Raw genomic sequence first — 12912 nt, 5'->3', positions numbered from 1 at the left:
GACATGACATAATGTTAGCCTTCTAAGGGTTGAGATCATTAGTTGGCCACTCAATCCCTGATGGGTCTCAAAACATGCTCATCTGTCAGTACTCAGTTCGTTAACCCCAATGCATGTACACTCATAGATTGACCTTTAGATGTGTTGGGTACACAAACTCATACCCAACAACTTACGGTCAACTATTGAGCTGTGGTTTTGTATGGAGATTTTATGAACTGTGCAGTTGAACATGAGAGTACTTTGGTTCATGGTGACTGCATACAGGGTTGTGTTGTATTCATGGTTTACCAATGGGGGCGGTGCGCATTTGTTCATCAGACGTGATAAAATTGGGACTGGCATATATAAGTGGTAACCTGTGGTGTGTATTTGCTCACCAGCTTTTTGTGTGCCTTGATTTCGGTCCTCCCAAAGGCTCGATTTTGATACGGAAGACAGCCAGGTTCTATGCCAACAGCGCTTTTTGGAGAAGCCGACTTCATCATGTAACAAAACCTGGTTTGGTTCAGTGGGTTTTATAGTCTGTGGTGATTGTGGTACCTAAAACAATTGAATACCTGAGTGGAAGAAGGGCCCAACTCCAATTTTTTACAAAAATGAGTTTGACCCAGCATTTTATTGCCAACAGACTGTTCTTCCTTGTGTGTGAAAGATGAGTCAAAATCCATTCTCCAAATAGTCTTCCATGTACGCTTCATCATGGTTTTTATGGAAGAAAGGCATGGAGTTGGGCCCTTCTTCCACAAATATTGGAATATAAGAGAAATTTTGTTCACCCACGAAATCTGCTTTTCACTACAATAAACTTTCTTGCTAACATATTACATGCTTCTACTTGTGCAATTAATGGATAATTATCAGATTTCTGTGGCTATTTATAACACATCTGCTCACGACCCTGGCAATTGCAATATATTAGTGGAAGAAGGGCCCAACTCCAGCTCGTATTAAGACCTGTACCGTTGCCATGGAAACATCATAAGTAATTTCGAATGTATGTAGTATTGTATGTTCATGTGAAAGGTCCCCTGAAGATGAAAACATTCAGTCTATAAAACTTTTCCAAATATTAAGTTTTTTTTTAATATCTCAAAAACAGTTTTGATGGAGTTGGGCCCTTCTTCCACTCAGGTATTCAATTGAGTAAACAAAAAAGAGGTATTTAATTTCCTCACATGCGTCTATTCGCAAAGTCGTAATTATGGGTCATTCTGTTTTGATGAAGTTAGGCAGTAATGAATCCATGAGTAACCAACAATTAATAAATAAAATAATAAAAGAATTTATATAGTGCCCTAGTTCTATAATTACACAGATCAAAGTGCATTTATCATTATATTTATTCCTCTGCCACCAGGATATATATCATACCATTTAGCAGCCAACAATGGTGGTGCAAGTATGACTACCCCAAACATCTCCCCATTTTACACCCAAGTGGAGTGAGTCATTGGAGTGGGACAAGCAAGATAAAGTGTCTTGCTCAAGGATACAACATGTTGGCCCTGGCAGAGTTCAAACCCACAACCTCGCGATCAGGAGTCGATTTAGAAAACAAAATGGGCTGAAAAATTCTTCATGCACAGATCCAAAGTTACATGTGCATGTATAACCCTTCTAAATCGAGCCCTGCTTGCGGTCATGAGTTCAATGTCCATTTTAATATCAGGCCAATGTGCTACCATGGACAAGAAGTTATGAAATCCCCCACCCACCCCAAGTCGATACTTTAAATCTTCAAACTAGAATATTTGATCTTAGTGTGCACCAGACTAGGGGATTATGGGTAAGAGGAAAAGCTTTCCCAGGGATAAACACCTAGAGAGGGAAGAGCAGGGAAGCTTCCTTTTCATGCATTGTTCTAATAAGCCTTTTGTTTTCTTCCCTTTGTCATTATACCAGTGCCAGGTACATTCCATCCTCCTATCCCTGTTGATGCGAGGACACACGAGGGCAGATATCATTATGAACCACACATGCATCATCCACTCCATGGGTAAGTATAGGCCTACATGTATAAAAATGATTATGATTGAACAAATATATGAACTACGGGACCGTTCACAAACACTTGTTAGGGGGGCATGGTGTAAAAAGGGGGGGCCTGAAAATTGTTGACCCTCCTGGGGGGGCCTGAAAAAAATGACCACAAATTTTCCTGGGAAAATTGAGTTTATATGCTTTAATATGGGGTTGACCCATAATTTTCATGTCAAAAAGGGGCCCCTGAAATTTTTGAGGTCTGTAAAGGGGGCCCTGAAAAATTTTTGTGATAAATTTTTTTTGCATCAGCCCCCCCTTACAAGTGTTTGTGAACGGTCCCTAACTCTATAACCATGATAACAAGGAGGTTATATACGGTGTGTCATAAGTCTGTTCCTCCCCCCATAAGAAAACCACTCTCAGATGCTTTAAATTAAACTTACACAATTAATTTGATATTAATTTGTTACTGGTAATTGTTTTAGATTAATTAAAATGTCACTTAGCAATTTATTTGAAGTTGTTGTCTCTTTATGGTCGATAACCTCCGAAGGTATGCAAACCTCAGTCAGTATTGTTTTTCCATTGAAATCTGAGGTTTGCAGATCTTTGAATCCGTCAACACATACAAAATTAGCTCTAAAAATGTAGAACAACGGCCGACATATTTTTTTCTTTGCAATGCGCCTTTGGATTCATTGTAGCTAGTAGCCCAAAGGCAAATAAACAGAGGGGGTACTTTCATATTGATGCTACGCTCCATGGGAAGTCGGAATATAGGCGGAACGGACTTTCGACACACGGTATATATGCATCAATCATGTTTCACTATCACCGCTTAACAATGATGCGTCCGTGTCGTCTGCATTGTTTACTTCGCGAGGGCAGCTAAAAAAAGAAGTAAAGCACGCAGACGCGCCGGACGTGAATTGTTAAACGGTGCAGAACAGCGGTGAAAGATGATTGAATCCCTTTCAACAACGAAAACAAGCTAAAGTTTGTGTAATTCACATGATTATTTCATCTGTTAGTCATTGCCACTCAACTTTGCAAGAAGAAAAGTGATATCTCTGTTGATATTGCAGCAATAAAACTAAAGAATAAAGCGTCAATGTTTAGCTGCTCCCTCCAAAAATGCAACAGAGTATTAGTATGTTTATGCATGCAAAGTTTTAGGCATGATTAATACAGGTTAACTTGCGTTCGCGTATGCACTCAGGGAAAGTGTGGATTCATTACTGATTAACAATGATTGGCTCCTGTACAAAGGTATGGGAAGAGTTGTTGAAACATGGAGAGGCCCGGCAATAGATTACACAATGCATCATTGTTTTGATGCTAAACTGATTTGCCGACAAGCTTAAAGTGAAGTGGTACCAATGACCCTGTTCACATTAGAAAATTTTCTTCTTTCGAAGAACCTCGAACGAAGATTAAAAATGTTTTTTCCTAATGTAATGCGCACTTTTCTTCCTTCGACGAAGATTAAAATTGCTTCGTTCAACGAAGCTAAAAAGGTTGTTTCGACGAAGGAATACTTCGTTCGACGAAGCTAATTTTGTAATGTGTACGCTCGCTTCGTTCGACGAAGGAAATTGATCATGTGACAAGTGACCTTCGCCGGCTTTAATAATAGGCGAGCGTTAATAGCTTCGTTCGAAGCTTCGTTAATTTGCATGCAATGTGTACAGTGCAATGTCTTCGTTCGTTCTTCGTTCAGCGTAATGTGTACGCATGCTTAATTAGTTAATTAAGATTAACTTATCTTCGTTGAATGAAGAAATTTTCTAATGTGAACAGGGTCTATGTTACCAAACAAAGTTAAAAACAAACAAATTCACACTTTTGAAACTGCCATGGGCTTTGAGACAGCTTTGTTTTTAGCCTAACATAAACAGATTTGAAACTTGATGCTAACATATAGGTGTTGACAAAAAATGTTGCAAAAATGTTTGCTCAAAGGTAACATTTTACAACATTTTTAAAATGTTGTTGTATTAATTGCTTTATCATATAGATGACTTGATAGAACCCAACATTTTTTGTATCTTTTGTAATATTTTAAATAAAACCAAAATGTGTTGTTTGTAATGTTTTAAGAAAGTTTTTAAGTTTGCTGGGTGCACCACACTACCTTAAAATATCACATTACATCGAAGTACACAAGACACCTAATAATAATGATAATAATAATAATGTAAATATTTTCTTTATTTCTCTCTATTACAGACACAGTCCTGGAGTCAGTCCAGTGTTGTCCGATGTCTCTGTGATTTCCCTGACGCCCCAGCGCATCTCCCCTGGGTATGCATACTATCCCCACCCCTACGTGGATCAATTCCATGGCAGCCCTGCACTGTCGATGATATCACACGCAAGGGGACTGAGTCCGGGTGTAGCAGCAGATGGTCTGGCTACCCATCCTGCATACATGCATCACATAACTCCCCCAGGGTTTCATCCTCACCCAGGATTGGCTGATATGATGTCACATGGTGGTGGAGTGGAGCATCATGGGGTAGATATGGCAGCAGTTGAAGGTATGAAGTATAATTATTAGTTACCAGTGAAAATAGTGTACACTTCCCATAATGCATTTCTTCCCTGTACTTATTTGCTATTCAGTGCAACATGGATCGATAGTGACAAAAATACTTCCAATTAACAGAGCTCATCCAGATCTTGCAATTGAGGTATTTTTAGGGCCAGATTTACCTTTTTGGGGACCCTGGGCCAGGCCAAAATTTGGAGGCCCCCAAACGCACTGTGAAGAAGGCTTGTGCACTCAAGTGGGCAAGTTCTTAGATTTAACTAGGACATATGCGTGCGTAACACGCCAAAAATTTTGATTTTAGACTTTATTAGCCCAAATTTTGGAATTTTTGTACCCTATTTTGGCCCAAAACATGGGTATTTTTCGGCTAAAATGAAAGATGCACACTGCACAGGGCAACTTTGAAAATTTCGCAAAATTAGAGGGTATTTTCAGATATAGACACATTTCTTGACCTCTCTCTAGATAGGACTTCTAAAAATAAATTGATCATTTGTTGATTAATTGCATTTTCCTCTACTTTGCTTTGTTCCCAGGCACAAGATCACCATCCGCTATGGCCCGACGACTAAGCCGCAAGAGGGCGCTCTCCATATCACCACTATCCAATGAAGCCATAGACATCAATTCAATGATTCGCACATCGCCAAACTCACTCGTAGCGTACATAAACAACTCCCGTAGTTCCTCAACAGCAAGTGGCTCTTACGGTCACTTATCGGCCGGAGCTGCAGCAAGCAGTCCGACATTTGGTTGGCATCCATCCGTTACTCCCATAGCGCATCTACAGCAGTTACAGCAACATATTTTGAAACGGGGTGGCTCCGTGGCGAGCCCGTTCTATCCGCCTGGTGCTGGTCAGCAATCTCCGCATCAACTTCACGCTAGCCCTGCCATGGCAACACTGCTAGCAAGGGCTCATCATCATGGCGATAAACCACCAGGGATACATCAAGCAGCTGTAGAGGGGCAAAAGCCTCCGGGGGGACAACACCCTGATAGTACTAGGGTATGGAATCCATACGTGGTAAAAATGGGCTATTCCAGTTGAAATCCATACACCCCATATGGAAGACATGACCTTAATATTGTACACAGGGAGTGCAAGTTTCAAATTGAGTTACCAGGAATTTGAAATCTACACTCCGTGTGTGGCAGATTAAGGTCATATCTTCAACAGGGGGTGTATGGATTTCAACCAGAATAGCCCATTAATTAGGGCAACCTGATTTATAAAATATTTTGAATTAGAAAAATGTGATTAGAATATTGTAAAATTCAGAATGATTTAATCAAATCATATTGACAGACCTGCCAACTGTCCCTCATTTTGAGGGATTGTCCCTCATTTTTCTGAAAAATTCAGTGATGGCAAATATAAATGTAAGAACAGCAGAAAATGATGGAAATTTTACTTAAATATTTTGCTATAGCATTCTCTTTAGTCTATTGTGATAAATTTAGACCTGCAAAACCTTCCCTGAATTCTGAAAGTATTGCACACCTCAAGTGTTTGAATTCGTCTGTACCTGGTTTGCATACATGTTCAAGGTTTTGGCCTCAATGTCCCTCTTTCTGACTTTGGTAGGTTGGCAGGTCTGTATTGATGTTTAAAAAACACCTCTAAAAATGATAAAGATGATAAACTCAATAAATATGCATCAGTTGTGGGAATAAAAATTCTAAAATTGCCACACTATTCTCATTTCAGCAACACCCAATTGAAACCAACAATAACCAAGTCACCAGTACTGTAGAGATAGAAAGAAAGCAAAGAGAAGCGTACAAAAACGCTAACAACGTCACATCGACGTCCAACGTGGATCCTTTGACAAGGGGCACTACAGTTGGGGCAGTTGGTCAAACTGTGAAGGTAGAAGTTGATGGGGGCAAGGATATGCATGAAGAAGAGGTTCCTGTGGTTACGGACTGTGAGTGGACAGACTGTAATAAAAAGTTTGATACTTTGGAGCAGCTGGTTCATGTAAGTGATTTTGGCGAAGAAATAAAACCCTAGTTTTATGGCCCGACCATCCCAGATTTTGCATTTTTTGGATTCTTTTTATAATGGCTATATGCAAGTAAAAACAGTACAGTTTCACAACATAAAACATTGTAACAGGCCTTGCCGTCTAGATTTTAAAGGCGAGTAGTCGATCACTCGCTAGCACGATGCTAGGCAAGTGGTTGAATCACTCTACATTATAATCGAATCACTCGCTAGGTCAGAAAGATCATTCATACTAATATAAAACAATTACACATTGTTCACACCCTCTCTTTCGTATCCAGGGATTAAGGCTAACTTACTACGATAGATCGAATACATTGAACTGCTGAAACTTGAATGTAAATTGATATTGGATTCATTTTTGGGCAATTCACAGCGAGCAATATTTAGTGGTTTGGGCGAGTGAGAGCGATCGCTCGCCTTAAACAGCAAGGCCTGTTGTAATCGGAGTCAGAAACAATACTAGTTTGTGTCTGATCATGCTGATGACGTGTGTGAATCAAACTCAGATACAATTTGTTTATGATTTGTGATAATTGAAATTTCTGAATGCAGTGGTAAAAAAAGCATGCCCTATGGTTAGTTTTGCACCTTCAGCATGCAAAGGTTAGGTGTTAGTAATGGGAAACTTTCTTTGTCTACCATGGATAGAAAAGTTGCCTTTTCCTTGCACAAGTACCATCATTTCTCGCCATTTCCTGCAATTCATTTTCTCTGATGAAGGCACCAGATTGGTCAACCATTATTCCCTAAAATAAACAATCACAGTCTGTGGGGAGTTGATCATCGGATGCAAACTAATATTTTTTATTTCGGGCTTCAATTAATTATGATAGGCAAGCTGCTATTGATACTGACTTACATAATGTTTGTATACTTTTCTTGCAGCACATCAACAACGATCACATTCACAATGAACGTAAGGAGTTCATATGCAGGTGGGCAGATTGTATTCGAGAAGAGAAGCCCTTTAAAGCACAGTACATGTTGGTAGTTCATATGAGACGACATACAGGGGAAAAACCACATAAGTGTACAGTAAGTAGAATTCTTACAGGTCTGGTCACCACCGGATACAGTCTTCATTGCCTGACCAATTGGTTTTAATACAAAGGAGTTTATATGCTGATGGGCAAATTGTGTTTGAGAAGAGAGGCCGTTTAAAACACAGTATGTCCATTTGAGCATGTATAGCCTATGGGGCAGGATGGGGGGTGGGGTGCAAACAAACATACAGAAGTAGTAGTCACACAAAGATGACGTTAAAAACGTTTCGTTTTATAAGACTTAGAGGACTGTTCACAAACTCTTATTACAGGGGGCCTGATGTTACCCCCCCCCCCCTTCGGGCCTGAAATTATTTTCAGGCTCCCCCCGTCCCTTTTGGCCATGAAAAAGATACATGAACCCCATAGTTAATAGTGTAAACTCATGTCCTACGAGAAGAATTAAGGTGATTTTTAAAGCCCCCCTCTTATCAGAGGGATAAACATTTTCAGGGTCCCCTTTTTTGCATCAGACCCCCCCATTACAAGTGTTTGTGAACGGTCCCCAGGAGTGTCCCAGTTCCTGCAGCAGTGACTAAAGTATAAAATAATTAAGCTATTGTCCTATATATATCCATGATAAATTTGCATGATGAATACTCAATAACATGCCTCTAGGAAACAATGTTGTCAACATACATACATCACATGAAGTAATTACCCCCTTCATTATTACGCGATAATTGATTCATTAAATTTTAAAACTGAAATAGCAAAAAGAAAACCAGTTCTGTTTGGCAAATTTTGATGCCTCATGTGTCTTAATAGCCAAAACTTTATTGCTATGGCATTATTGGCGGCTGACCTTGTGAATGAAAAAGATGCATATTCAAAATTTGCACTAAACCCATTGAAAATGGGTATTATTGCTAGAGTATCTGGTTGTCACTGGTCACTGCGGGTCATCCTTGACCGGTCATGTAATGGTACACTGACTTGAGTAGCTTTTTAGTGCAACTTGTGCATCTATATCTCCTTTCATTCAAGGAGTCACTCACCCTAACTACAAATTTTGAGCTATCCAGACAAATGAGGTATCAAAATTTGCAGAACTGAAATGAATTACTTTTTGATATTTCAGTGATGCATAGATTTTTAGTAATTTTAGCGTAATAAAGGGGGGGGGGGTAATTACTTTTTGTGAGGTATTAATAAGGCCTAGTTTTGACAACTGGGCTGTATAAATTGTTATTGTCATATCATTCTCAAAATGTAATACTACATGATCAGCGTTCGAAATTTTGGTTGTCCGGTTGCCCGGGACAACTAAAAAAGTCGCCGGACAACAGGGTTTTCTTTAACGCACAAAACACGCGTATTTACGCGTTCAGGCACTTTTCTGACTCCTTCAAATCCCTAGTTCCAAAGTCCAATGCGTACAAAATCTTGAAAACGTCGCGTTCAGATATTGCAAGAATTGAATAGAGAAACACCTGATATTGTGTATTTATTCTCGGCTTTTGGCATTTAGGACCTATACTCCAGATATATAGGACAACGAAAGGCTTTATGGACCGGCATTTCACAATTTTCAGCTTTTCAGCTGTTCAAATTTAAATTTTACACAGTAATAGTGCCAAAATGGTCCACCAAATCGCTTCAATTAGGTCTTCATTTTGCAAAATTTTCCAAGTTCTAAGGGGGGAACATCACCCTGCGAAGTTGATAAACAAATGGCCACTTTCACTTCTGCTTTCGACATTTGTCAATTTATTTTTAACACAATTTATAGGCCGTCCACGAAAGACTCCATGGACTGCTCATTTCACAAATGTTCGGCTTTTTTAAACTAAAATTTTACACATTAATATTGCCAAAATGATCCACCAAATTGCTTCAATTAGGTCTTCATTTTGCAAAAGTTTCTTACTTCTCAGGGGGCATCTTTAAATATTATTATTTTCTTCTAAAATTGCCCCCACCCCCTTCTGACTGCTCTAGATCCGCCACTGCTCCAAACAGTGGCGTAGATTTCTTTTGACTTTCGGGTGGGGGGGGGGGGAGGGTGTGTCTTGAAGTATAGTGAATCCAGCACCTTTTGGAGAAAGAATAAGTTTATGGTACAACAAATTTTGCCATTTTGAAGCTTAACTGTTGAAATATGGTGCAAAAGTGCAATAAATTCGCGAGAAGCGCGCAAAAATGTGCACTTTTGGGGCTAAAATGGCCAAATATGAGGTTAAATGAGGTTAATTTGGTCAGAAACCCACATACAGGCATCAACATTGGTGGATGATTGTATAGACCATCCCCCTGGCAAAATATTGGGGGAGATCCCCCCCCCACCACCCCAATCCGGATCTACGCCTATGGCTCCAAAAACACACAATTGTTAAAAATGTCTTCAAAAATAATATTATAAAAATACCCCTTGAGCAATATTTTTGACTCCTTCAGAGGAAAAATTCACAATTGAAAGTGTCAAAAAAATTAGAAAATACCCCTTCAGCAAAATGCTTAAAGAACACCCTGCCGGACAACCAAAAATACTGATTCGGTTGTCCGCCGGACAACCATAAATCTAGCCAAAAGTCACATTTGTAGGCCTACAGACAACCAAAAACTTAGACCAACAACCAGAAATTGTAATCTGGTTGTCCGTGGGACAACCATTTATTTTTCCTAAATTCGAACACTGTACATGATATTTTAATATCAACTAATGTTATATGATTATATCTGACATAATCCAGAAATGTAGGAATCTAAATCTAGTGTGATCAAAATGCTGAACTCTCATCAGCATCTGGGGCTCATACAACATAATTATATGCAAACGGACAAAATGTTGTAAAATTTATGTTTGTTTTTGAGGGATATGATGAGTGTTGAAATATTGAGTTGTCTGCTAGTGAATGATGAGGTTATTAAAGTAGGCTAATTGGATTTAGGAAAGTGAGAAAGTACATTTAACAGCAAAAAGTTTGTATGCTACACATCCAAATTTATGGATGACAATTAAGTTATGGATGAAAGTTTTAAGGCAAGTATCGGGAAGTATACCAACTGGATAGAACCGCCAACAAAGGGAGGGGGAGTAAGGGGTACATTATGCAGGGGGTATAATTGGGCTTTGGATTTTAGGGGGCCTTTAAAAATAAAGATAAATATCTTATGGGCGTGTAAAAGCAAAGAAAATAAAGACTTAATCTCAAGCATCCTGTCAAAAAAATTAGGGTCAACAATTAACCATTTTAGTCAGCAAAGAGGGCCACATGTGTTCATACCCCAGGCCCATAATGGTTCTTGGCGGCCCTACATGTAGCTGTTACTGGATGTGGGGAACAACTAAGCAAGAAAAATTGCTTATCCTGTTAGTTCTCGCTGCAGTGATCTTATAAGTGATACAGTTCGAGATCCAATATTGGCAAGAGAACTTCTATCTACTAAGGCCAAGTAAAATAAATAACAAGTATATCGTCCCTGCCTTCAGATTTTCAAATATTTCGTTAATTTTCTTATTTGCTCCCTTACTTGCTTTCTAAAATTGTTGTAATGAAAAGACATGTTAAGAAGTTCTTGGTTATCATTAAACATATTGCAAACAATTTCTTCAAGCTAGGGGTAGGGCTTTGGGGAAATAACAAAAATATTAGTGACGTCCTCATTTTTATGATGTGTTTGCAAAGCCTTTACAATTGCAATTTTATACAGAAATGAATAGTAAATTTGTAACAAATGTACAAATAATAAAGACCTCCCTCACCAAATTTTGAGAAAGTCCAGATAATATGCATGTTTTTTATTTTACTTTGCCTAATTCCAGAGTTTTACTCAATAATGCCTTTCCCGTTTTTATTTCACAGTTTGAAGGTTGCACCAAAGCGTACTCAAGGTTAGAAAACCTCAAAACTCATCTCAGGTCCCATACCGGTGAGAGACCCTACGTCTGTGAATTCCAGGGCTGTACTAAAGCTTTCTCCAATGCATCGGATAGAGCCAAGCATCAAAACAGAACACATTCCAATGCAGTAAGTATTATATATGCCATTCCTTAACCCCATGGGCATTACAGCCTTTCATACAGAGCTCCTGATTGGTTAATCACATGATGTAATCATCCGAGTAACCAATCAAAATGATTTAATGTTAATTGTTAAAATTAATGTTTCCAAATACATTTTGTATCATTGTGCTTTTTGACAAATAGAATGGAGAGAGGGAAGGTATAGACAGAGAAGATGAAAAAAGAAGTCATTTGTTTCCGTCAGGATTCAAACTCCAGACCTCTCAGTTGCCAAGCACTTGATAGGCAACCTGTAGCCATAGATATTTTGCTGGCCCAACCAACAAAACCATGTGTATATATGACTTGGGGTGATTGCGTCATCACCTCAAATGGGATGAATTAGCTTTGTGCTGTAAGAATATGTAAGATTTTTAGCCTTTAGGGTTAAAGCCACAGAATAAAACAACAGATGTGGAAATGAGAGTATAAGCTGACCAGTAGATACCAGTTGAAGTCTTACTAATTCACAGCACATAGGATGGCCCAAAGGAACGCTGGCCCATAATTGCAAGACTATTCATGCCTTCAAGATGAAATAAACTTACTCATGTTACCGTCTGGCCCTGTTTCCCTAGGAAACAAGGTTTTTCATTTTGGGCCTTTAAGCTGAGCTATATAGTGAATGTGATGAGAGCATCATTTTGCAGACTATTGGAGTCATGTCCCTACCAAACCAAACTTAGGTATATATACCCCTAGTCCTAGATGTAATGTATCAATTTAATTTTTCTTTACAGAAACCATATGTGTGCAAAATACCAGGGTGTACCAAGCGCTACACAGACCCCAGCTCACTCAGAAAACATGTCAAAACAGTCCACGGTCCAGACGCACACATCACCAAGAAGCAGCGTGGCGACAAACGTGAACCACCACCACCAAACTCAGGAAACGGATCGGGAAATGGTGGCGGTTCAGAGCCAGGTTCGAATCCACCCAGCAATGGGGATCCGAACTCTGGACTTGGTGGTCTCGATGGGGTTAATAACAATAATAATATCATCAAGAAAGAACCAGTGGTTGTGGATCCAGTGAGTCCGAAGGCTATTAAGCAGCAGAGTAGTGAAGTTCCTAAAACGGAGCCACCAGCAACAGGAAATTCTTGTAATATGGTAAGAGGCTTTATTTGTTTCTTTTCTGTTATCATGTTTAAGAATTGTTTTCTATTGTTCTTTGTGAATTGTAGGGCTAGGGTTTAGTGGTAGGGTTAGGATCCGGGGGGTACTCGCATAGTAAAGGCATACTGGGACCTGTCGCTCCAATGGGTAGGTTTTCCACAAAAAATCCTTAGAGATGGATCTATGTT

At 39.2% G+C, this 12912-nt stretch overlaps 1 protein-coding gene across 3 annotated transcripts in view; it reads left to right on the top strand.

Moving 5' to 3' along the window:
- The window catches only part of LOC140142784 (transcriptional activator GLI3-like), a 72849-nt gene that overhangs the window by 56001 nt on the left and 3936 nt on the right, over positions 1-12912 (top strand). For 2 of the 3 annotated variants that reach the window (XM_072164783.1, XM_072164782.1), the window contains exons 4-10: positions 1906-1999; positions 4216-4526; positions 5077-5567; positions 6252-6524; positions 7440-7589; positions 11404-11568; positions 12344-12718. In XM_072164783.1, coding sequence (XP_072020884.1) covers positions 1906-1999; positions 4216-4526; positions 5077-5567; positions 6252-6524; positions 7440-7589; positions 11404-11568; positions 12344-12718 — 1859 coding nt within the window. The remainder of the gene's footprint in view (positions 1-1905; positions 2000-4215; positions 4527-5076; positions 5568-6251; positions 6525-7439; positions 7590-11403; positions 11569-12343; positions 12719-12912) is intronic. The other variant, XM_072164785.1, reaches the window with a different exon arrangement.

Source organism: Amphiura filiformis, chromosome 20 (genome assembly GCF_039555335.1).
Source record: "Amphiura filiformis chromosome 20, Afil_fr2py, whole genome shotgun sequence".
Classification (NCBI taxonomy): domain Eukaryota; kingdom Metazoa; phylum Echinodermata; class Ophiuroidea; order Amphilepidida; family Amphiuridae; genus Amphiura; species Amphiura filiformis.
Note: the sequence above shows the minus strand (reverse complement) of the source record. Positions and strands in the feature narration are given on the sequence as shown.